The sequence below is a fragment of the Nematolebias whitei genome, chromosome 11, assembly GCF_014905685.2.
Source record: "Nematolebias whitei isolate Nwh7 chromosome 11, NemWhi1, whole genome shotgun sequence".
Lineage (NCBI taxonomy): Eukaryota > Metazoa > Chordata > Actinopteri > Cyprinodontiformes > Rivulidae > Nematolebias > Nematolebias whitei.
Genome location: NC_056508.1, coordinates 24,590,297 through 24,614,567, shown reverse-complemented (window position 1 = coordinate 24,614,567; position 24,271 = coordinate 24,590,297). Strand labels below are relative to the sequence as shown.

The 24,271-nt window shown below is 40.2% G+C and overlaps 1 protein-coding gene across 1 annotated transcript in view; it reads left to right on the top strand.

Annotated features, from left to right (window-relative positions):
- Window positions 1-4,963: 4,963 nt before the first annotated feature.
- The window catches only part of mfn2 (mitofusin 2), a 37,356-nt gene continuing 18,048 nt past the window's right edge, over window positions 4,964-24,271 (top strand). The window contains exons 1-10 of the mRNA XM_037684046.1: window positions 4,964-5,162; window positions 9,548-9,726; window positions 10,479-10,614; window positions 15,093-15,255; window positions 15,343-15,467; window positions 15,561-15,669; window positions 15,786-15,893; window positions 17,930-18,083; window positions 20,958-21,025; window positions 23,769-23,890. Of these exons, the coding sequence (XP_037539974.1) occupies window positions 9,552-9,726; window positions 10,479-10,614; window positions 15,093-15,255; window positions 15,343-15,467; window positions 15,561-15,669; window positions 15,786-15,893; window positions 17,930-18,083; window positions 20,958-21,025; window positions 23,769-23,890 (1,160 nt within the window). The 5' untranslated portion in view covers window positions 4,964-5,162; window positions 9,548-9,551. The remainder of the gene's footprint in view (window positions 5,163-9,547; window positions 9,727-10,478; window positions 10,615-15,092; window positions 15,256-15,342; window positions 15,468-15,560; window positions 15,670-15,785; window positions 15,894-17,929; window positions 18,084-20,957; window positions 21,026-23,768; window positions 23,891-24,271) is intronic.

Genomic DNA, 24,271 nt, shown 5'->3' with positions numbered 1-24,271 from the left:
TCAACCCAACAGGAACCGTGAATGGATTTTACATCTTGATGACAGATTTTTACTCTCCTCACAGAGAAATTCAACCTGCATCTGTCTGGAAACTTTCTGCATTAGGGATGCACGATATTGGATTTTTAGCCGATATCTGATATGCCAATATGTTAAAACTTATTTGGCCGATAACCAGTACCAATACGGAATTTATTATTATTATTTTTTCCTAGACCTGCTTACATAGAGTACATAGCTTTTTCTGTTGTGGAATTAAAATACTACATTATTCTGCATGGTCTTTATCAATTTGGCCTGTTCCCAAATACAGATGCCTAAAAAGGGGCTGACAGTGATGTAACACTTCAACTTGGATTATGTTTAATGTCAAATTTATTCATTACAGTTACTCTAACACAATGACAACACTCCAACAGTCATACAAAAACAGAGCCTGATATATTTATATATATATATATATATATATACATATATATATATATATATATATATATACATATATATATATATAACAGCACCTTTTATATTGAGTTATTTTGATGGAATGGCCAATGTCCGATATTTAACCTTATCGCTAGTATCGTCCGATACCATACCGATAATATCGTGCATCCCTCTTCTGTACTTTGGGTTGGCCCAGAACTAATCCGTTCACGTCTACTGGGTCATCCTTGATTCTTTCAGGTTCCGTTCATGTCAGTGTTGTACTGATTCTCCCGTGCTGCCGATAGTCGTGGTGCTGTTGATTGTGCCTTCAGATTGTTCTAGCCCGTCACCAGTAAAGCAGCCCACACCATGACACTTCTGTTACTTTGCTTTAAGGTTACACGTTTCTTAGTTCTGTCTTAGTGTGAGAAACAAAGAAAAGCTGTTTCTGCCCAGGCTTTAACCTGGTACTTTCTAATGAAAGCATATCTGAACTTTGAAGAAACCGATTCTCAGTGAAACTGGTGGAAAATAAAAGTTTTTATTTTTGTTTTGATGTTAATTTGTACTGACTACCTCAGAGGAGACAAGGGACTGCCCACCTAACTGCTGAGGAAATGTCCATGTAGGTGTGTCTCCACAAACACTCAGACTTTTGTAGTTTACTAGATGTCTTTTTCTTTTGTTTTATTATTTTTATTTTTTTGATGAAGTCTTCTGTGAATACTGTCAACTGTAAAAATGATGGACTCTGTTTCAACATTGTCTCATTCGTCTGGCCTCCGTTTGAAGGAAACAACTTCGAGGAACTTGAAGGTTGAAGTCATCACCGTTAGGAACGAACCAAGCTTCTTAATGTTTCCAACAAAGAACAGGCCAAAAATAACTACTACAGATACTCAGTTCTATTTTATTCATTAGTTCATTTTGGTTATGAACTAACATAACCAAAATGACCTGGTTTGAGTGTGAAAGATAGCAAGAAGTTATTTTTTCTAGTCATAGACGTGTCGAACAGGAGCGGGAGTCTTTGGGTTGACATCATGAGACCAGAAGGATCTGGAGCACACGTTGAGTCCTGTCAGACTGAATGTAACGACAGCAGAACAGAGCCCAGGTTTTCTTTCTGTAAACCAATGTCGAACTCTGTTCTGTTACTTTTGTTCAGATCCAATACCAGTAGAAACACAATGTTGACCACTTTTAACTTAGCTTTCTTTGAAACATTTCTATTGTTGTTAATAAACTAGTAAAACAAGGACGTTTTCTTACTGTCTGAAGATGAATATGAAATAAAGAAATGCTTTGATTCACACAGTTTTTGTGTTATAGTTGTGTTTTGAACAGATGATGTGGAGGTTTGCTACTAAAACAAACAAAAAAAGGATTTCAGAGGCTGGACAGATGGATGAGAGTTTGTTAGAACATAATATTTTGTTTATCTTGCAATGTGAAAATCCAGATGTCATGGCAGCAAGAAAGGAGTACAGAAAAAACAAGTAAAAAATTATTTACAAAAACAGTATGCACATATTGACTTCATGAAACAGAAGTGTCTTGTTTGTATTGCTCTTGGTCTTTTCCCCTCTTCAGGGTCACCACAGTGAGTCATCCTCCATCTCTCTGTCCTCCAACTACCTTCATGTCCTCTCTAACTGCATTCATATATCTCCTCTTTGTCTTTTTCCTGGCAGATGCATTTCTAACATGCTTCTACCAATATACCACTGTCTCTCCTCTGGACATGTCCAAACCATCTCAGTCTGGTCTCTCTAACTTTATCTCCCAGCTGTTCAACCTGTGCTGTACCTCTGATGATCTCATTCCTAATCTTCTCCATCCTTGTCACTCCTATGGAGAACCTCAACATCTTCATTTCTGCCACTTCCAGTTCTGTCTCCTGTCTTTTTGTCCATGTCTCTGTCTCCAGACCATACAACGTAGCTGCTCTCACCACTGTCTTGCAAACTTTTCCTTTAACCTTTGCTGACACTCTTGTCACAAATCTTTGGTGAAACTTTTCTCCATCCTGCCTAGACTCTTTTTCACCTCTTTACCACACTCCACATTTTCCTGGACAGTGGACCCAAGTACTTGGCACCTTTGTGACCTCTGCTCCTTGTAGCCTCACTGTTCCACCAGCGTTGTCCTCGTTCACACACGTCTTCTGTCATGAAACAGAAGAGTAGGCTACTGGGAAATATTTAGTACAGATGTAATTAAAATTCAAAAACAAGTACAGAACATTTTAATATGTCACTATTTATAAATGAGTTTTTATGTTTTTTTATTTTTATTTATGGAGTGGAAGATAATTGCCAAAAAAGATTCCCACCTGGATTTAATTAAGCAAATGGGTAAAGCCTCCCATTAGATAAATACTACTTATGTGATTATGTTTTACCTAGGCAAGTTATTTAACCCTAACTGATGCAGTGAGTAGCTTCATTCTCATTTGTTCAACAACCACGTGGAAAGACATATTGTGGTTGTAGAAAATATGTTAAATTATTGGTCAAATTATTGCCATATGCATCACGTCTAAGTCGGGACACCCTGGGACACCGACTTAGATGTGATCATGTTCACAGTAAGACGTATTTTGTCACTTCTTGTGACATTTGACATGTAGGAGGAGATGTATGAAGGCAACAGACCAAGGGTTTAAAGATGAAAATGTACCAGTGTGAGAGTCTGCCTCAAGTTAATGATGTCCAGTTAACCAGTGAGGGTGCAGTGAATGGGTATGGTAGTTACGGCCAGTTATGAATCTTTGCGCACCATGATAGCATATCATCTGCAAGGTGCTTGCAGGAGCATTCATGTAAATAATGTCACCGTAGTCAGTGGAGGGAATGTTGCAGTTACAAGGTGTATTCTAGCGTTCAGAGTTAGACAGGATCTATTTCTAAACAAGAAACCCAGTTTTATTTTCAATTTCTTTACCAAGTGTTCAACATTCGTTCAACTTTTATACAGGTTACTCCCATTGAGTATAACATGAAGCTTAAAACAGATGTGAATGGACCAAGATAGATACCCAAGTATTTGTAAGAATCGACAAACTCAATAGGAACAACGTTCATAGATGAGATGAGAGTGACTGCTGGTACCAACTTTCTGTTTGAAAACGACATCCCTGCAGTGTTTAGCACCAGTTTGAGATGGAACAAATCTGACTGGATGCTGTTGAATGCAGGCTGAAAAGCCTTAGCAACTGCTGTAGGTCGACAATAAACAACTGTATCGTCGGCATAGAAATGTAAGGATGCATCAGGAATGATGTGACCTACATTTATGTAGATTGTGAAGAGAGTGGGTCCTAAGACTGAGCCTTGTGGGACACAATTGTCGACAGATAGCTGGAATGAGTGCCATTATGTTGAACACATTGCCACATCTGAGATGGTTAGAGAACCAACCATTTGGTTTGAGAAACCAATTTCTAAGATGTCAAGATGTCATGGTCCACAGTGTCAAAGGCTTTAGACAGATCTAAATAAAGTGTAGCACAATAATCTTTAGCATGATCCAGTGCTTCAGCAGCTTTGTTAAAAACCTTCAACGAATTATTGTGCTGTTGTTTCCTGAAACCATTTATGCAGAGGTAAGATGTTAAAAGAATCCAAATACTTCTTGACTTGAGAGTTTATCAATTTTTCTACAACCTTAGGTAGACTTCAGAGTTTAGAGATTAGTCAATAGTTGTTCAGTATAGTGGGGTCTCCTTTCAGTAAAGGTAGAACAAAAGTTGTTTTCCAAGCGAATGGTATTTTTGCTTATAGAGAGATTAAAGATGTGAGATGTAATGATTACGAAAGTTTTAGTAAAATCTTGTGTTTATACGATGCTGTGCTAACACACACACAGAGACAAAAACAATAGCATTGGCAAAATCAATACTGTGGAACATCAAAATGCTGAAAATGAAATTAATAAATAAAGCATTATGAAATAAGAAAATTTTTCATTTTTATTCTTTTATTTCATAATTGTGTTTTCCATGATGGCTTATTTATTTCATAATTATGTTTTTCATGATAGCTTATATGTATTTCATAATGGCGTTTTTCATAACTGCTTATTAATTTCATAATGCCACTTTTCAGCAGAATGACTTCAGCTGTCAATCACCATCAGTGGGTTGGACCTGCACGCCCAATGGCTGATCCTTCACATCCATTAGTTTTCCTGAATATCTACATTATGAAATAAATAAGCTATCATGACAAACACAATTATGAAATAACATAATAAAAATGAAAATTGTTCCTATTTCATAATGGTTTATTTATTTATTTAATTTTGAGCTTGTTGGTGTTCCATACTCTATTTTTGCGTGTTATTCACGCTTCACGTCAGGTGGTGGCAGTAACTCATCAATCCGTTGTTTTATAACCGGCATTAAAGCAAAGAAGAAGAAGAAGAGTCTGACGACATTTACATCAACAAAGAAGAAGATCGCGAACACTCCGATATGCAGCTAAAGCCTGGTGTTTTTATTATTCCCGTGTGAATACTGTATTCAGTTTGGACACGTGATGCCAGGGGCTTATTCTCACAAAGTCAACCTGCCGAAATCCACCGAACCGGCTCACTGACTGCCTTAAATCAGCGGACAGATCGCTGAAATCTTCAGGTTTATTTATTTCCCGCGGTAGTTGTCCGTTAAGATTTTAGGAGGTGAAAGCCAGGATGTAAGAGCCTTTTCAAGCGTTTGGTCTCCATCTACGGTAAGGCAGAAATACTTGGATCTGATTTAACAGCAGCTAGCAGGCGGGGAGCCTTGCTATCACATCCTTGTAGCTGTACCAGGGTGTGATGGTTGGTGTATGCACAGTTAATTTATCTGAATGTGTTTCATCTGAATGTGAGTCTTGTTTGGAAGGAGCTAACTTAAAGTGAGTCAAAGGTCACAGCATCATCATGGTGGACACAAACATCAAAAACGTGTTACAGAGGTAGTTTTTATTCATAGACATGATTAAAAACCTGCCATAGTTTTACACCAAAACATTTTTGTGTTGAAAAATTACGCAGTTCTAGTCATTTTAATCGGCATTGAAAAGTTTGCTGTCATCTCACGGAATATCGCGAGATCTCGCGTGATTTGTTCGCTCAGGTCGTGTTGTGGATTAGAGGGCGTCCCGTCCCATTCCCATAGTAAAAAATCTTGTCCAATCCCAGGCCAGAGTAAAGAAATAAAATAAAATTAATGTCCTGGACCGCTCCCATTTTTTTCATTTAGTCTTGAGGAAATACATTGAAATTTGATATGATCTTCTACCCATTACTTTTTAGATTACTTTTGTTCTGCAGTTTTATTTCAAAAGATATGCCAACAGGAACAGTTGATCTGTGATAAAATAGGGAGGCATTTATCCCCTTTATCTAAACAAAAAAACTTCACTAAAGGGCTCAAAACATTATAATAAATGGCCTGTAGTCCCTAGCCACCTTGTTCCTACACCCCATGGTGCCTTGCATGAATTATGAGCACGACTTCCGGCCCAGACCAGAACTGGCATTTGTTTATGTGCGAACAGTACGAGCTAATATGATTTCTCCGAGCATTGTGGATCATTTAATTTAAACATGTAAGAGCACCACCTGTCAAAGCTCAAACAGCACAGTATAATCATACTGCTGCCTAGTGGGTACGAGGGATGGAGGACGACCTGAAGAAGTGGCTGCAGATTACATCTTCTAGCTTATTTAGCTACTTTATTAACTCGGTTGCTTCTGATGGTGAACAAGAACAACCTGAAAAGCTCTGAGGAGTATTAGTATAGTATCTACACAGTAATAAGGTTACTGGCATTTAGTTAAAAGAGATGGGATACAGTCCTATTTACCTTAAAGCAGACATAGAGCCCAGCCAAAGCCTTAAAGTCCTCCATCACCAAGCCTGGGTTAATTGCAGAGAAGTTTGTAACACCAAAGATGAACAAATACTATAATGCTGTGCCCTTCTTATACTTGAAATCATACCTGATATTCTTGTCACACTGTTTTCAATCTTTCTGGATTGATTCAGCGTTTTTTTCTCCGGTGGTTTATTGTAGCAAAGTAGGATGCAGGTTTTCCTCTGTTGGAACAAGTTAGGAGTCATCAGGACTCTGTATCACAGAGCAGACAGCATCCCCACATACTCAGGAGCCAGGCAGAAGGAGAAATCCCACACAAGACAGGCTCTAGAGCAATGTGGATATCCTAACTGGGCCTTCCTGAAAGCAGAGAAGAAACCCAAACAGGACTCCAGTCAGCCATCAGGTGAAAAGGAGGAACCCAGACCAGTGGTCATTCCATATGTTGAGGGAGTATCAGAGAAACTGAGACGTTTATTTTCTAAACATAACGTCTCAGTGGCTTTTAAACCCCAAAATACATTATGGCAAAGACTGGTTCATCCCAAAGATCCAGTCCCCCGGCACAAACAGAGTAATGTTGTGTATGCTGTTCAGTGTCAGGAGGGCTGTGATCAGTCTTACATCGGGGAAACTAAACAGCCACTGGCCAAAAGGATGGCCCAGCACAGAAGATCAACATCATCAGGTCAGGACTCTGCGGTCTACACTCATCTCCAGGCCAGCAGTCACTCTTTCAAGGATGAAGATGTTCACATCCTGGATAGAGAGGAACGATGGTTTGAGAGAGGAGTAAAGGAGGCCATCTTTGTTAAAAGAAACGCTCCATCATTAAACAGGAAGGTGCTATTTATAAGACTGAGTTTAGTGCAGCTCCTCAGGCTGACGAAGTCTTTTGAATAAGACAAAACATTTCAACAAGAAGAATCCATCCAGAGGACCTGACTTAACTTTGTTAGAACATTTTGATTGATTGGATGAGTCGGCAGAAAATGGGTTGTTCCAGGTCAACAGGAGCAGCTTGACTTTTCTTACAAGTTGAAACCACTGAGGATGAATGCTCCCTAGTGGCTGGCTGTGACATTTTCCAGACTAAAACATGAAAAACCCTTCAGATGGTTCAAATATGCAAAATAATTCAACATTCAAGCATATGTTTGGTTTTAATTAGTCTTCTAAGACTTTAGAAGAAGGATCATGTTCTGATCGACAGTGACTGACAGTTGATAGTTGGGTGGGTAGTCAGGACTTTTATATTGAGGGTACAACCTACTACTGATTACTTTTGAAGCCAACTTATTTTAACATGACCACTGCAGCCAAGGAATCTTAGTAAACAAACAAAAAAATTGGTATAATTTAGTTAATTTTACAAATACTGTACTGTCCAGACATTTGGTGTGTTCTTAGCTAAGTCAGTTACTATACAAACTTCAGGTTCTACTCATTGACACAGTTCACTGTTGTTTTGTTAGTCAAATATCTCAAACACCACCATCGACCAATCTCTAAACTCTGCATTTTAACCAAGGTTCTAGAAAAACTGATAAACTCTCAAATCAAAAATTACCTGGACTCATTTAACATCTTACCTCGTCATCAATCTGGTTTCAGGAAACAACACAGCACAACCACTGCTTCACTGAAGGTTATTAATGACGTTGTTGAAGCACTGGATGCTAAGGATTATTGTGCTGCACTTTTCTTAGACCTGTCTAAAGCTTTTGACACTGTGGATCATAACATCTTGTGTCATAAGCTCTCAGAAATCGGTTTCTCAGAACACACCATTGGTTGGTTCTCTATCTCTCAGACCGGAATGTGTTCAACGTAATGGTACTTCCTCCAGTTATTTAACAGTCAACAATGGTGTACCTCAAGGCTCAGTTTTAGGACCCACCCTCTTTACAATCTACATACGTAATGTTGGTAAAAACATCCCTAATGCATCCATACATTTCTATGCTGATGACACAGTTGTTTATTGTTGAGCTAAAACAGTTGCTAAGGCTTTCCAGCTTTTGAAATCTGCATTCAACATCATCCAGACAGATTTGTTCCACATCAAACTTGTCCTAAATGCCGACAAAACCAAAAAGATGCTTTTTTCAAACAGGAAGTCGGTCCCAGCAGTTCTTCCTCTGATTTCATCCTCAAATGGTGTCCCGATTGAGTTTGTTGATTCCTATAAATATTTGGGTATCTTGGTCGATTCGCATCTCTCTTTTAAGCTCCATGTGGAAAACTTGGTAAAGAAACTGAAAGTTAAACTGGGTTTCTTTTTCAGAAACAGATCCTGTCTAACCCTGAATGCTAGAAAACGCCTTGTATCTGTGACTTTCCTTCCCTCAGTTGATTATGGTGACATTATTTACATGAACGCTCCTACAAGAACCCTGCAGATGTTGGATGCTGTCTATCATGGTGCACTAAGATTCATAACTGGCTGTGATTATCGTACCCACCACTGCACCCTGTATTCACTGGTTAACTGGACATCATTAACTTCACGCAGACTCTCTCACTGGTACATTTTCATCTTTAAATCTCTTCTTGGTCTGTTGCCTTCATACATCTCCTCCTTCATGTCTCTGCGTGAGTGCAGCTACAGCGTGCACTCTCAGGACATTATTACCTGCAGTGTTCCCTCAGTGAGGACTGAACTTGGCAAAAGGGCCTTCTCCTACTCTGCTCCCATTTCCTGGAATATCTTACAAAAAGATCTGAAGCTCTCGACCTTGACCTCTCTAAGTGTCTTTAAGAACCTGTTGGACTCTCCTGGCAGGGACCAATGCAGACATGTTCCTGTTTTTAGTTTTCTGCAGTCGCCTTATAATCTAGCTGTTTTTTTTTTTTGTTACTTTTCTTTTTTTAGCCTTCCTATTTGTTAAAAAAAAAAAAAAGATCTGTATGACTTTTTATAACTGTTTATTGTTGTCGCTGTTGTGCATTGTTGAGGTTAGATGGCTTTACTTCATTTTTTCTCATTATGAGACAATCTCAGTCTGAAAGTCAGGCATGAAAAGTGGAGGGAGAAATGTTTGTTTTTCTTTAGACACAGAGCTTTTTAGTTGGTCTAAAGTGGTTCCTCTGGATCACAGCTGAAGTCTTGTTTGGACTACAGGATCCTGGAGGATTTCAGTCCAGCATGACTGAAAGAATAGATATTAGATATTTAAAGTAACTTCTTTGCATACTTTCACCAGTAAGTGAGCATGTTGGGGCTAAACCATTTGTTCTTCTGTATCCAGTGCCATGTCTCAGGGTTGTCTTGGAAAAAGACCTGTACTTCACTGCAAGAAGGAAAAGAGAACGATGGCAGAAATGAAGGCATCACCTCTTAAACATTTTGTCACAGCGAAGAAGAAGATCAATGGGATATTTGAACAGCTGGGGGCCTACATCAAGGAGAGTGCTGCCTTTCTGGAAGGTACAGTCTGGTTTTACACACATGGACCAGTGCTGAGCTGGGGGGAAAAGGAGCCGGTGCTCATAAGAGAAAAATGATAAATTTACTGTCTGTAATCTTGTAACACTGAATGCACACAGACCTGCAATTAAAACACATCGCCAAATATATAATGATTCTTTGATGATGAAAGAGTTTGTCTATGATGGTCTAAAATTCCCTTCCTGTGACCAAGACCAATACATTTACAGTTTACTCAAACTATCCATCCTCTGGCTAGCTGATAGTACCCCAGCTCTGCCTTTGATTCAGCCAATCATTGGTCCTCACGAGTCACTTATCTCCTAAATTTGACCCAATCGGAGGTGTTGCAGAATGAATCATGGCTTCCTGTTTTCAGCCACTGTCCTGTGGAAAATATGAGGTGAATGAATCTGCTGTAGCTCATTTGGTGATGCTGCTGCAGCAGTTACTGAGAAATGATAGTACACCAAGGATGAATGTTTAGAAGCACCGGTGAAATTCAAAATCGTTCAAGACAAAAACAACTGGACTTTATTTGTAACTTTTTTGACCATTTGTAACAAAAATAAAAAACCTTCCCACTTTCGGCACACACAATTCATGTAAAATTTAACAAGCTTGATACCTGCTTAGTTGACAGTATCATTCATTTTTATTAGATATATTTGTCAGATTTTGATCAGGTTAATAAAGTAACTGTATGAGAAAAGCAATTTGAGCAAGTGACTTGTGTCTTCTGCACTTGTTAGATACTTACCAGAATGAAGAGTTGAACCCAGTCACCACTGAGGAGCAGGTCCAGGAGGTCCAGGGTTACCTCATCAAAGTAGCAGGGATCGGAGAAGTGCTCGCTCGTCGACAAATGAAGGTGGTCTTCTTTGGAAGGTAATCTACTCCCATGTACCAGCGGTTGACTCTGGTAGTCTAACCCTAACCCTCTTCATGAAACAAGTGAACATTTTATCAGTTTGTTTTTTTTCTTGTGCAAAGCTCAGACACGGATATTAGGGCTGAGCCAGTTCAACGTTTATTTGAGAATTACAGGATGTAGAGTGATGAGAAAATGTCTTCAGAACTCCTAAACTTTTGCACATTACACAAGCTGCTGTGTTTACTGAGGACCAACACAATTCAGTGTAAAGTGGATGGAAAATTATGCATAGTTTTGAACATTATTTACAAATACAAATTTGAAAAGTGTGGTGTGCATTTGTACTCACCCCGCCCCCCAAATAAAAAAAATCAACACTTTTTAGAACTAAAACCACCTTTTGCTGAAAACAGCTGCAGCTCGGTCAGACTGGATCTTTTCGCAGATTCCCAGTTCATTTTATCACATGAATGAGCTTTGATCTGACCCACTCTTTTGTAGTTCTGGATTCTTTGGATTGTCCTGCTGGAAAGTGAACCTCCACCACAGTCAAGTCTTTTTCAGCTTCTAATAGGTTTTCTTTCAGGATTGTCCTGTATATCTATATACAGTACTCCAGCAGCTCTGACAGCTGCCCTATTCCTTCTGAAGAAATGCATTCCCACAGCATAATCCTGCCACCACCATGTTTCATGAGGCACTTTCACAAAACATTTCCTCAAAATGCGTGCAAAGACCAGCCCGTCTTTATGCTGCCTCTGGTCATTCATACATCACCGATAGAGCCAGCTGTTTTTGTGAGTGTTCAGAATTGAAGTGAGCATCCTCACAACAGAGAAGTGGAGCAGAACCCTGCTGATGTCCATCGTCTGAATCAAACAAAACATTTTACTGCTTTGAAACTTTTATACGTTTATAGATCTGGGGTGCCCAACCACTGGGACATGGAACTGTAATGGGCCTTGGGTCATTTGGTACCAGGTTGCATACAAAGAATAAAAAGTTATTCTTTTGGATTTTTTCTTCTATTTCCATTAGTCTGCACAGTGTTTTACTTTGAAAATCAATCACTTCCACCAGCGCACTGTTAGCGTTTGACTCGGTCACAGTTTTTTTCATGCACCGCTAAGCTCTCAAACTAACTGTAGCAAAAATGAGTAAAAATCGTTGCTGCAGAGCTTTTTTGAATAAATGATGATGAGACAGCAGAAGTCTCCACAACTGCCACCAAAAAAGAAAGTTGGATTCAAGAGAAAATACCAAGAGTCCGACTTAAATTATGCGTTCATGTCATCAGGTGAGTTGCACGCTCTGAGTGCACGCTGTGTGATATCTGGTGACCGGCTATCTAATGAAGCCCTGAAACTTTCAAACTGCTGTGTATTTGGCACAGAATGACCTTTATCTGACCTGAATACAATCTTTTTACCATTTTTCAAGTTTTCGACAAAAGGTGGGCCAAAAGGTAAAAAAAATAATAATTTAAATCATTACTGGTAGTTTGTTGGAAAGTTTGAAAATATTCACTGATTGGCTATGAGTTGTAAACTAGCACGTTTTTTCATGCCCCTTTAATGTCACTTTTTTTTTTTTTTTACTTTAAAAAATGACCATATAGTCCGAGTGTCTTCTTTCAGCTGTTTTCTCTTCGGTGTGAGGGTTAGAAGGAGTGATGGGCAAATGAAGCTTTCCTGAAGTACTGATGCTTGTTTTACAAAAGGGTTCATTACTCGAAGCTTTTCAAAAGTCCTCTTTCACGCCGTCTTGTTTACAAAATGATAAAGATCAGCTTGAAACCACAGCATGAAATGAGCTTCATCATGGTTGTCTAACTAATACCAGTTTGGAATGATGCTTGTGCTGCAGGTTTCCTGCCTCCATGACTTAATGTAATGAGCCAGTTTTTGTTTACTGTCTGATCATATTTTAATTTACAGACTTGTAGTGTTTTTCTACAGTTTATCTTTCTTTCTTGGGGTAAAGGTGCTTATGAACTGGGAAACCAAAGGCTGGCTCCATGTCTCACTGAATGTCATTCACTGTTCTTTTAAGTATTTTGTACAATTTGTGCCACCAAAACAGGAAACGAATCCTGTCAGTGATTAAATTCTTCAATCATAACCCTTTCAACCAGGTACCAAAGTAGTGACGTAGCTTCAGCACTATCCAAGTTTCTGATGTCTTTGATCATGTGACTTTTGCCGAACAAATCAATCTCCGACTCTTGTAACAAGTTTATTTTATTTTTTTATACCCGCTCTGAAGCGTCGGCTTTAAACAACGTATCACTAGTTAGAAGTGAAAATGGAGAGCCTAAATACAGGTGAAATATGTTTGTGATGAGAGCAGCAGTGATGCAAGCAGGTACTTTTAAGAACACGGGGTCAGAACCATTGGAACCAGCAGATTTATTTCATCCTGTAATTCTGGGATAGAGGAAAAACTTAATGGAAAAGCCAACATGGACAATGCTGATTAACAAACAGAACTGTGGTGAGATCAGCTGGAAACAAAGATTTAGCTGAATTACCAAAGTGCTGGTTGAGGGGTGAGGCCATGCATGGCTTATGGGTAATAAAATCATTAAATACCATAGAATTTGGCAGACAGGGAGAATAAAGTTTGGTTTTTATAGCCAATTGTTTTTCTGATCCCCGTGCATTAGAGCCACAGGTGGAGATGTTCTCCCTAAAGTGGGAGATCTTGGCGTTCCTGACTGTCCGTGTTGTTTTATGCCTACATTACCTGTAAACAAGATGGTTAATAGCAGACTGAGAGGATTGAGCTTGTCCCAGAGGACGATCAACGGGGGGACCAAGAGGAACAAGCTTTCCTCCAAAGGGCGATCAGAAGAGCTATATTGATTTTTGATCCTAAATTGCTGGGGGCATGTTTATTGATTATCTGGCTGAATGTGTTCTTGAAGCCTACTTCAACCAGGCATCCTCTACAGAAAGGATAGTTATTCTGTCCGAAGACTCCTTGCTAAGCCACGCCCATTTAACTTGAACAGGGTGTTTTAGTGTTGAACTCAAAGCAATGTCCTGAAGGTCCGTGCCTAAGCTGATAAAAATCTGAATTGCCATTTTGGTGTAAAACATTTAATAGTCCCTCCTATGGCTTAATGTATTAGTGAAATTTGGTCCTCTAATTCAAAGTTGAGTCCATCAACAGCAGTATGCATTTCATTGAAGAAGTTGATATTGCATAACTTGCAAGTTTTTAAAAACCTAAACTTGTCCACAAGGACCTGTGTTGAGTTTGGTATGTAGCTTTAACATGATGAGTTTCATGACCTTTAAACCTTCAAGAAGTCAAAAGTAGATTTTTCAAATGTGACAAAAGATTTTTAGGAGGATATGGGCGTGGCCTATATCATCTTATACAGTACAGTCTGGGGACGTGTAGAAATAGGACTTTTTGTGCTACTGACTGTTAACAACAAAAAATGTTGAATCATGTCATCTGGACTTCGTTTTTTTGTTAAAAAGAAACGTTTCGCCCCTCATCCAAGAGGCTTCGTCAGTCTGAGGCCTAGCCATCTGGTATTACCCAGAAGCCACCCTGACTATACCTGGATGACTGAGAAAACAAACTTTGTGTTACTGACTGTTAAATTACAGATAAAATGCACAAATCTGAACGATAGCGCCTCCTATAGATGGACATATCTGAGTATGTTTGTGAGCTGCATGTGCAGGCCCTACTTATCAACACTATGTAAATATTATTCTAAAACTCCTTGCAGTTTGGGCGCAGTATGATGTTAATTTATGGAACTAAAGGACAAAATAAAACTTGGATCAGTTTCAATCAGGACTCTATGCTTCGCTGAAAACATGAAAACATTCCTCTCCCTCTGCGAGCATGAATCACTAAAAATGAAGCAAGGTGGAATAGTTTAAGTATTCATTAAGTTATGACATTGTGTAAACTGTGACTAAAACTAGAATTCAATAATTTTCAAATCTCATAATCCCATATTATTCCTGATAGAATATGGTAAACATATTAACTGTTTAAACTAAGACTAAAAATGGAGCTAATGTGTTTTTTAAACTGCATTGTTGGTGATTCTTACTTCATCCAATAGGTTTTGGCCTTGGTTCTGCACAGTATTGGTCCTGAACAGTTTGTGAAAGTAGCGGTTGGGGCCCTGCACCTGCAGCTGCAGCGCCAAGTGTCACTAATGATGGAACAAATAATGAATGGACATAAGAAAGCTGTTTTTAGTCATGCCAATTACTTTTCCAGCCTTTTATTGCCTCTGACCTCATTCTTTTTGAGATGTTGCTGCCATTAATTGTAAAAATGCCTTAAAAAAAAAAAAGTTACACTTTCTTAGTGTAATTTTTTTCTATGAGTTTGAGATATTCAAGTCATTGATTTTAGTTTTTGTCATTTTAATTTAATTTTTAACATTTTACTCAATGTGCCAGCTTTAGAAAGTTGCAGAGGCTGTTCGCATGCTGACAGGTGTGTTTTTCTGCAGGACCAGTAATGGAAAGAGTTCGGTGATCAATGCCATGTTATGTGACAAAGTACTGCCGTCTGGGATCGGCCACACCACCAACTGCTTCCTGAAGGTGGAGGGCACGGATGGCAGCGAAGCCTTCCTCTTGACTGAAGGCTCAGAGGATAAGAAGAGCATACAGGTTGTAAACTTCTCCATTTCTGGTTTGTAGATGTTGAAATGTTTCTTTGTGGATGAAACCTCAGCTGATGGTGTGTTTTGTGATTAGACGGTGAACCAGCTGGCCCATGCGCTCCACCAGGATGAGGACCTGGATGCTGGCAGCATGGTTTGTGTCATGTGGCCTAAAGCTAAGTGTGCTCTGCTCAGGGATGATTTGGTGTTGGTTGACAGGTCAGACATTCTTTTACTTTGAACTAATGTCTCATTAAATAGAAAATAAAAATGTACTGAACGATTGTGTTTTTGTCTCCTTCTCCCTTCCAGCCCAGGCATTGATGTCACCACTAAACTGGACAGCTGGATTGACAAGTTTTGCCTTGATGCTGATGTCTTTGTTCTGGTGGCAAACTCTGAATCCACCCTCATGCAGACGGTGAGACAAACAGTTTGTCTTCCTTTTCTGTATCTGTTGTCCATTGGGATGAACCTGGAATCATCTGAAGGATAGTAAATAATTTCTCTGCTATGTTCACTGCTATTTTTCAACAGGAGAAGTCCTTCTTCCACAAAGTCAATGAGCGTCTCTCCAGTCCCAACATATTCATCCTCAACAACCGTTGGGACGCGTCAGCCTCAGAACCTGAGTACATGGACGAGGTTAGTCCATTTCACATCATCATCACATCCAGTCCTGAGGGCTCTTTACAGGAACAGAAATCAGAAGAACAAAAAGATCAAACACGGTCTAATTCAGTCATTGCTGTGTAAAAAATGAAGGGTCTGGACGTGAGACCTGTCAAGGCTGTCTCCCAACCCCCCCCCCCGCCCCCCCCCCCCCCCCCCCCCCCCACACACACACACTGTCTGCTAGAGATGGGCTCCAGCTCTCCACAACCTGGAAAACAGAAGCAAATAGAAAAGATGGATGGACAGAAAACTGAAAGGCATATTACCTGTTGCCTCTCATACCACAGTTTTAGACTAAGATAATCTTATGTTGAGAACTGACAGTTGTGGCCATTTTGGTCAAACCTCAGAAATAACATTATGCACAATTTAATGTCCTGCCAAGAGCATGGGTAATTCACTGTATAAAACTGAGTTAAAATAAATAATAATTATAATTATTAATTCAGTTCAATTCAGTTTATTTATGATAATAAACAACAAAGTCCTTCCTCAATAATCCAGGTATAAAATCCAACATTTTTCAGTCAGGTCATCTGGACAGTTTCTTTTTTTGTTCTGAAACGTTTCGCCTTCGATCCGGAAGGCTTCATCAGTCAAGGAAACACACAACAAAACTGATTCTTCCTCCAACAGCTTACTCCAAAGTGGAACAAACCAGTTCTGCTTGTGATTAGATGGTCTCTTTTGTACGCCCCTCCTCCATTGCCGGCCCTCTTCCTTGCTGGCAGTCTTGTCAAACTGGTTGAAAACAACAAAGTCCAATAATAATAATAATAATTAATAATAATAATCTTGACAGGCAGGAATACATTGTTTTGCCTATATAAATGATGGATATGCTTTCTTTTCTGTATATTGCTTAAAATTCTAGTTTCCTCAAATGATAAATTGTGGTGGACAATCTTCATATTTCCTAAATTTGGGGGTGGAGGTCCAATTGGGCAGTTTGGATTCCTAAAGTTTTTTTTTTTGGTAAATGCCCAAATAATGAGTTATAACTTTTCAACATTTTTTTCTTTCTTCAAAGTAACTATGTGTACTGTGCCTTTTAAACAATTTGGAAAAGCCACTCTAATCTGTTCAAACATTGTACACAAACGTATCTAAAAACCATGGGAACGTCCTGCCATCTTACTGCTCAGGAAGGAGACAGTTCAGTGTTCCTGAGCTCAAGATGTTTTGGTGTGAAACGTATCAGCCCCAAAACAAAAGCTAAAGACCTAAGATGCTGCTGAAGCTGTTCATAGGGGTCATTATTCAGAGTTAAACACGTCTTAAGACCAATGTGGGCTAAAAGTCCACTCAACAAGGACGAAGCCAGCACTCCAAACATAAAAAGATCGATTACAGGGACAAGGACCTGAACGTATTGAAAACATGTCCTGGCTGATGAAACAAAAGTTTTACAGTTGGGTCATATTGACCATCATTACATTTGGAGAAAAAGGAGGGATGATGTGAAGTATGGTGGTGGCAGCATCATATTGAGGGGTGTTTTACTTTGCTGCAAGAGGGACTGGTGTGCTTCATAAAATAGATGGCATATTGAGGAAAGAACATCATGTGGAAATATTGAGAAAACTGTTATATTAGCTGTTATTAGTCAGGAAGTTAAAGTTTGGACACAAATGGGTCTTCAAATTGACAATGTCCCTCAGCATTTGACCAAATTAGGTACAAAGTATCTTAAAGACAGTAGTCAGTGTTTTGGAGCACCCATCACAAAGTCCTGATTAGACCACAGTTGGAGTAGCCTTTGAACATGGACAGGCTTCATTGTAATGCTGAGACACAATCGACAACAAATATAGTTTTCCAAAGATTCTTGAGACTCTATGACCTCTTTCTGCCTTTGTAGAATGTTATGTCTGGAACCTGGAACCCAGGCTTGTTATGTAAAGTATTTGGTAAACTTTTTTTAGTTCTTCATTCTTATATGTCAGTAATTTGTCTTAACGGCACAGTTTGTTGCAGCATGTGTTAATCTGATCTTGTTCTTTCAGGTTCGGAGGCAGCATATGGATCGCTGCACCAACTTTTTGGTCGATGAGTTGGGCGTGGTCGACCGAGCCCAGGCCAGTGATCGCATCTTCTTTGTCTCTGCCAAAGAAGTTCTTCAGGCTCGGGTGCAAAAATCCCAAGGAATGCCAGAATCAGGTGGGACCTACGTTGGTTTCTTAACAAGCAACTTGAAAAACTAGAAAATATTAGTTTTCAAAATCCTTTTCAATTTACAAAACTATTTCAAAATGAATTTATATTTGTTAACATACTGGCCACAGCAGAGGAAAATGCTCCAGTGTGCAATTTATGGTTGAAGTGATAGAGAGGATTCCCAGAAAGGGGAGAGTAATGATTGGAGCAGACCTGAATGGACATGTTGGTGAAGGAAACAGAGGAGATGAGGAAGTGATGGGTAGGTTTTCTGTCGAGGAAAGAAACAGGAAAGGACAAGTGGTGGTGGATATTGCCAAGAGAGTAGAAATGGCTGTAGTCAACACTTGTTTCCCAAAGAGGAACGTAGAGTGACCTGTAAGAGTGGAGACAGGAGTACCCAGGTCGACTACATTCTGTGTAGAAGAGGAAACCTGAGGGAGATTGGGGACTATAAGGTTGTGGCAGGGGAGAGTGTGGCCAGACAGCATCGGATGGTTGTGTATAGAATGACTCGTGAAGAAGAGAAAAAGAGTAAAATCAGAGAAGAAGACCAAATGGTAGAAGTTGAAGAAGGAAGAATGTTGTGAGGAGTTCAGAAAGGAGCTTTGTAAGGTGGTAAGAAAAAGCTTCCAGATGACTGGGCTACTACAATAACAGTAATTAGAGAGACAGGTAAGAAGTTACTTGGTGTGTCTGAATAGAGAATGGATGATAAGGAAACCTGGTGGTGAAATAGTGAAGTGCATGAAGTTATTCAAAGAAAAAGGTTAGTAGAAAAAGGTTAGCCAAGAAGAAATATGACAGTGAGAGGACTTAAGACAGTAGGCAAGAATATAAGGAGATGCATTGTAGAAAAAAGAAGGAGGTAGCTAAGGCAAAGCAGAAGGCTTTTGATGAGTTGTGTGGAAGGCTGGACACTATATGGAAGGCTTGGACACTAAAGAGGGTGAGAAGGACTTGTACCGATTGGCGAGACAGAGGATCAGACTGGAAAGGATGTGCAGCAGGTTAGGCTTGTTAAAGGTAGGAATGGTAATGTTCTAACAAGTGAGGAGGGTGTGACGGGAAGATAGAAGAAGTATTCTGAGGAGCTAATGAATGAAGAGAATGAAAGAGAAAGAAGAGTAGAGGTCATAGAAACTGTGGACCAGGAAATGGGAAAGATTAGTGAGGGTGAAGTCTGGAAAGCTCTGAAAAGAATGAAGAAGGGGAAGGCAGTAGAACCTGATGACATACCTGTGGAGGTTTGGAAATGTCATGGAGAGATGGCAGTGAGGTTTTTGACCCAAATATTCAATGGCATATTTGAGCGTGAGAAAATGATTGAGGAAAGGAGAAGTGTGCTGTTGCCCACTTTTAAGAACAAGGGTGATGTACAGAGTTGTAGCAACTACAGGGAAATTAAGTTGATGAGTCACACAATGAAGATCTGGGAGAGAGTTGTGGAAGCAAGACTTAAATGAGAGGTAACTGTGAGCAGCAGTATGGTTTCATGCTGACAAAGAGCACCACAGACACCATCTTTGCTTTGAGGATGCTGATGGAGAAGTACAGAGAGGGTCAGAAGAACTCTGTTGTGTCTTTGTGGTTTTAGAAAAAGCACATGACAGAGTGCCAAGAGAGGAGGTGTGGTATTGCATGAGGAAATCTGAAGTGGCAGAAAAGTATGTTAGACTGGTACAGGACATGTATGAGGACAGCAGGACAGTGGTGTGATGTGCTGAGTGACAGATAGCTTCAAGGTGGAGGTGGGAGTGCATCAAGGATCAGCTCTGAGCACCTTTTTGTTTTCTCTGGTGATAGATTGACTAACAGATGAGGTTAGGCAGGAATCCCTGTGGACTATGATGGGGACGAGATGGGGTAGAGGAGGTCAGCTGCCTTGGGACCAGAAAATCGCAATTTGACTCCTAGTCCTTCCCACATGTCATGGTGTCTTTGAGCAAAGACACTTAATCCCTAATTACTCCCCAGGTGCTCAATAGCTGCCCACTGCTCCACCTGTATGTATCCCAGGTGCGATGGGTTAAATGCAGAGAGCCAATTTCATCATTGTATGTGAACATAAAATGATGACAACATATATATAGCAATATGATGTTTGCAGATGACGTGATCTGTGGTGAGAACAGGGAATATGTGGAAAAGAACTTGGAGAGGTAGAGGTATGCTCTTGAAAGAAGAGGAATGGAAGTCAGCCGTACTAAGATATGTGGGTGAATGAGAGGGAGGCCAGTGGAACAGTGAGGCTACAAGGAGCAGAGGTCACAAAGGTGCAGGACTTCAAGTACTTAGGATCCACTGTCCAGGAAAACATGGTGTGGTAAAGAAGCGAAAAAGAAAGTCCAGGCAGGATGGAGTGGATGGAGAAAAGTTTCAGGGGTGATTTGTGACAAAAGGGTGTCAGCAAAGATCTACAATAGTGTTCTTACCTAAAATGCACATCTTTACTTCATGAGTGAGTTTGACTCACAACAACTACACCTCCACCACCTGTACACAAGTCAGAGCTTCCAGAGCTTTCAGTTTAGAACTGAAAAAGTTGTTTAGTCAAGGAGTAAAACCTGTCAGGATTTTAAGAAGTCTAATTGGTTTTGATTACTGTACCATGTGCTGAATGACTGACAATCTACAGCAGTAAATTCACTTCACTTCTTATAATATTATGAGCTAATTTAAAACCAATTTAAAGTCTAGTAGTCTTTAAAATGATGCATGTTGTAATAATGTATTATCAGGATAACTTCTGAAGTTTTAGAGAAACCTACGTTTTTTAAAGGTAGGTGTGCTGTGATGGTAAAGAAAGCTAAGCTGCTAATAACAATTCTAAACTACAAAAACAGGTCCTAATAATAAAGTGTTCTTGTGCTTCAGGTGGAGCTCTCGCAGAAGGATTTCAAGCCAGGATGTTTGAGTTCCAGAACTTTGAGAGGAGATTTGAAGTAAGATCTTTTTATGTGGTGTTATAAATATTTAGCTTCTCTGTCACATCTGTGGTGTCTGATATTCTTGTATAATAGACTAGCTCCTACGGTATGTTTTGATTTATAGCTCTGTTTAGCAGAGTACAGTTACAATTGTTATTGTTGTTAGTTGTTATTGTTGTCGCTGTTGTCCATTGTTGTCATCATTCTTTGTTGAAATCAGGTCTCTCTTGTAAATGAGTCCTCGAGGCTCAATGGGATTTACCTGTCTAAAAAAAGGTTGAATGAACAATGTGCACACGCGTCCATAAAGTCAAGTCCTCAGAGCTGCCACTCAGCATCAAGTTCATCGTCTTTAAGGAAAGACAATGTCCAATGTTTCCTCTACCATTATACAAGCGAGATTTCCTACCCCTTCAACAGAACTGAACACCCCGCCTACCAAACCAAACTTGCCCCCCCACCCGGCACTGATATAGCACTAAGCTAGCGGCGCACAATACAGGCGCTCTAGCTAAAAAGCTAAAGGTGCCTCTTCCCTCATGCTGCCCCCCCCCCCCCCCCCCCCCCCCCCCCCCCCGGCTCAAAAACTGTTGGTACAAGCTGCGCTCAGACATGTCTCCGTCCCCCCATCAACAAAAAATAATGGATGAGAGATGAGCACTCCGCCATGGCAAGTTAACTAGGGGAAACACTGAAGTCGCATCAGAACCACCCTCGTAGATCTTGTAACTTAGTGGAGTCTCAGCCTCAGAGGGAAGAAAGACAAACTTTGTTGAGTTTGAACTTTAGTATACTCCTCTGGAAACTTTAATAGTTCTTGGTTATTGGCTCTGCAATGCAAAAAGGCCAAAAGTAGAAGTTCTTCTTTCTTTTCCTTTTTTTAGTTGTCCTCGTATTAGCCATCCTATTGTTTTTCTTCCTGTTGTTTACAGTGTATGCAGACCTTGTTCTGTGTTAGAGTTGTATGCGGGTCCAAAAAATCTGATCCGATCCGGCCCCAGTCTGCAGTCATAATTTCCGAACCCCACTCGACCCGACGAATTAACAGTAATTACAAGTCCGAACCTGGAAAACCCCCCGATATTTATTAACGGTCGGGGACACACAGCTGAATAAACTGGGCAGAAGATTCGGAGCTGAGAGGTGTTTGTACTTTCATGGTCGTAAAAAAGCATTTAAACCTTGTTTCTGACTGCATTCTTCTGATTACTGAGACACACGGACAGCTCTGACACGCGTGTCTGCTTTGAGATCTCACCTGTTTGGGTCGTCGTCCGCGCTCGTCCGCTGAGTGTAGCTGCAGAATGAACGTCCATTTGGGTGATGGATCGCTGCCTGGCAGTACAGTCCCATCTGAAGCTTAACTGAACTTCGAGGCCGGTCAGCTCACGGTGAAATGGCCGCATGCGGCTGGTGGAAGTAAGGCAGGTCATGTTATCATATAATTGGATCCCGGCTGATCCTGACCTAATTAAAAGCCTGAGACCGGCCCGGCCCGCCCATTAATCACATTGTAACGGCCCGACCCTAATCCCGGTTGGGCTGGGCCGGGTTTCGGGTTTGGGTTAGAAATGACAGCTCTGTTCTATATCTGGTATTTTTATGGCAACAATATATCTCCCCATGCAGGCCAGACATAGTTGCTGCAGCAGTTTGGATGAACACATTTGTAGAAACTGTTGCATTAGGAAGGGCAATGCTGCAATGCAGTTCTTTATTTCATGCAAATTTGCCCACTGTGCCAACCCCTGCAGAAGGAAGGACCCAAAAAAACAGCTTCTCTTTCCCATTTTATTGTAGGTGACGTAAAAAGGCCAAAGGTGAGTTTTCTTTTCAACACCAGAGTTCCTAAAAGTCTGGACTCTGAACCATACCATTAGATGTAGAATTAATTATACAATTACTCCTAAAATGTATGTTTATTTTAAGAATTGTCATGTATTTATTACAGACCTGTTATTTGTAAAAAGTAATTAAAAAGTTATATTTAATGTCAAGTGTTTCAGATTTCTATTAGAAACGAAATAACTTCTTATTGCTAAATTATTTTACTGTAACAAAAAATACGCTATCCATCCATCCATTATCTTTTACCCGCTTCTTCCATTTTGGGTCACGAGGATCACTGGTACCCATGTCCATCAATCACTGTGCAAAGGGCGGGGGACACCCTGGACAGGTCTCCAGTCCATCACAGGGACACATGGAGACAAACGAGACAAACAACCATTCACTCTCTCACTCTCACCTAGAGACAATTTAGAGTTACTAGTCAGTCTCACATACATGTTTTTGGTCTGTGGGAGGAAACTGGAGGACCCGGAGAAAACCCACGCATGCACAGAGAGAACATGCAAACTCCACCCAGAAAGGCCCCCGGACCGGGATTTGAACCGGGGACCTGCTCGCTGAGAGGCAGCAGCTCTACCAGTTGTGCCATCGTGCTGCCCATGATTAATTTAAATAGATTAAATTTTTATATAAAAATAATAAAGAACAAAGGACTTGTACAAAGGAAGGTAATGAGCAAATGTGATAAAGCTGCTTTAGTTCAGAGCAAATGGCTCTGAACTCTGATGGATAAATGGATGCATTAACTGATGGATGGGTAGTTTGTCTCTAAAATCTCTACACCTTTGGCTTCTTTTCATCTCTAAACTTGGTTGAAGAAACAAACAAAATAAGTCTGACTTTGAATTGAGTTTCAGACCAATCCTGCTGATTGTGGTGTGAATGATCTTCTGTCTGCTGGGTGTAGGAGTGCATCTCTCAGTCTGCAGTGAAGACCAAGTTTGAGCAGCATACGGTGAGAGCCAAGCAGGTCTCTGAAGCTCTGCGCCGGATAATGGACTCTGTGCACGTTGCTGCCCAAGATCAGAGGTCAGTCTGGACCCTCAAAGTGGTCATAAGAAATGTGTTTGTTTGGACAAGTCAGGGCTGTAGAGGTTAAATTATTGCTTGTCTGGTAAAATAAAGTCACACTGATGTCTTAAAGAGTTTGGAATGTGTAAAACTATTACTGCAGTTTTCGCAAATATCCACCATGTGGTATAGGTGTGTGAAAGAAAAACACTAACTAAGCTGCACCTACATGTCTGTGAAGAACCTGCATAGGAACTGTGAGCTACAGTATGCTACCATATGTTCATCAGTGCTTTAGACTCCCTGTGGTAATTCATGTGATTTGTCATAAAACGTGTTTTATTTCATTGTAGAGAACTTAGTTCCTGTGCCACCACTGAAACGACTGCAGAGCATGTA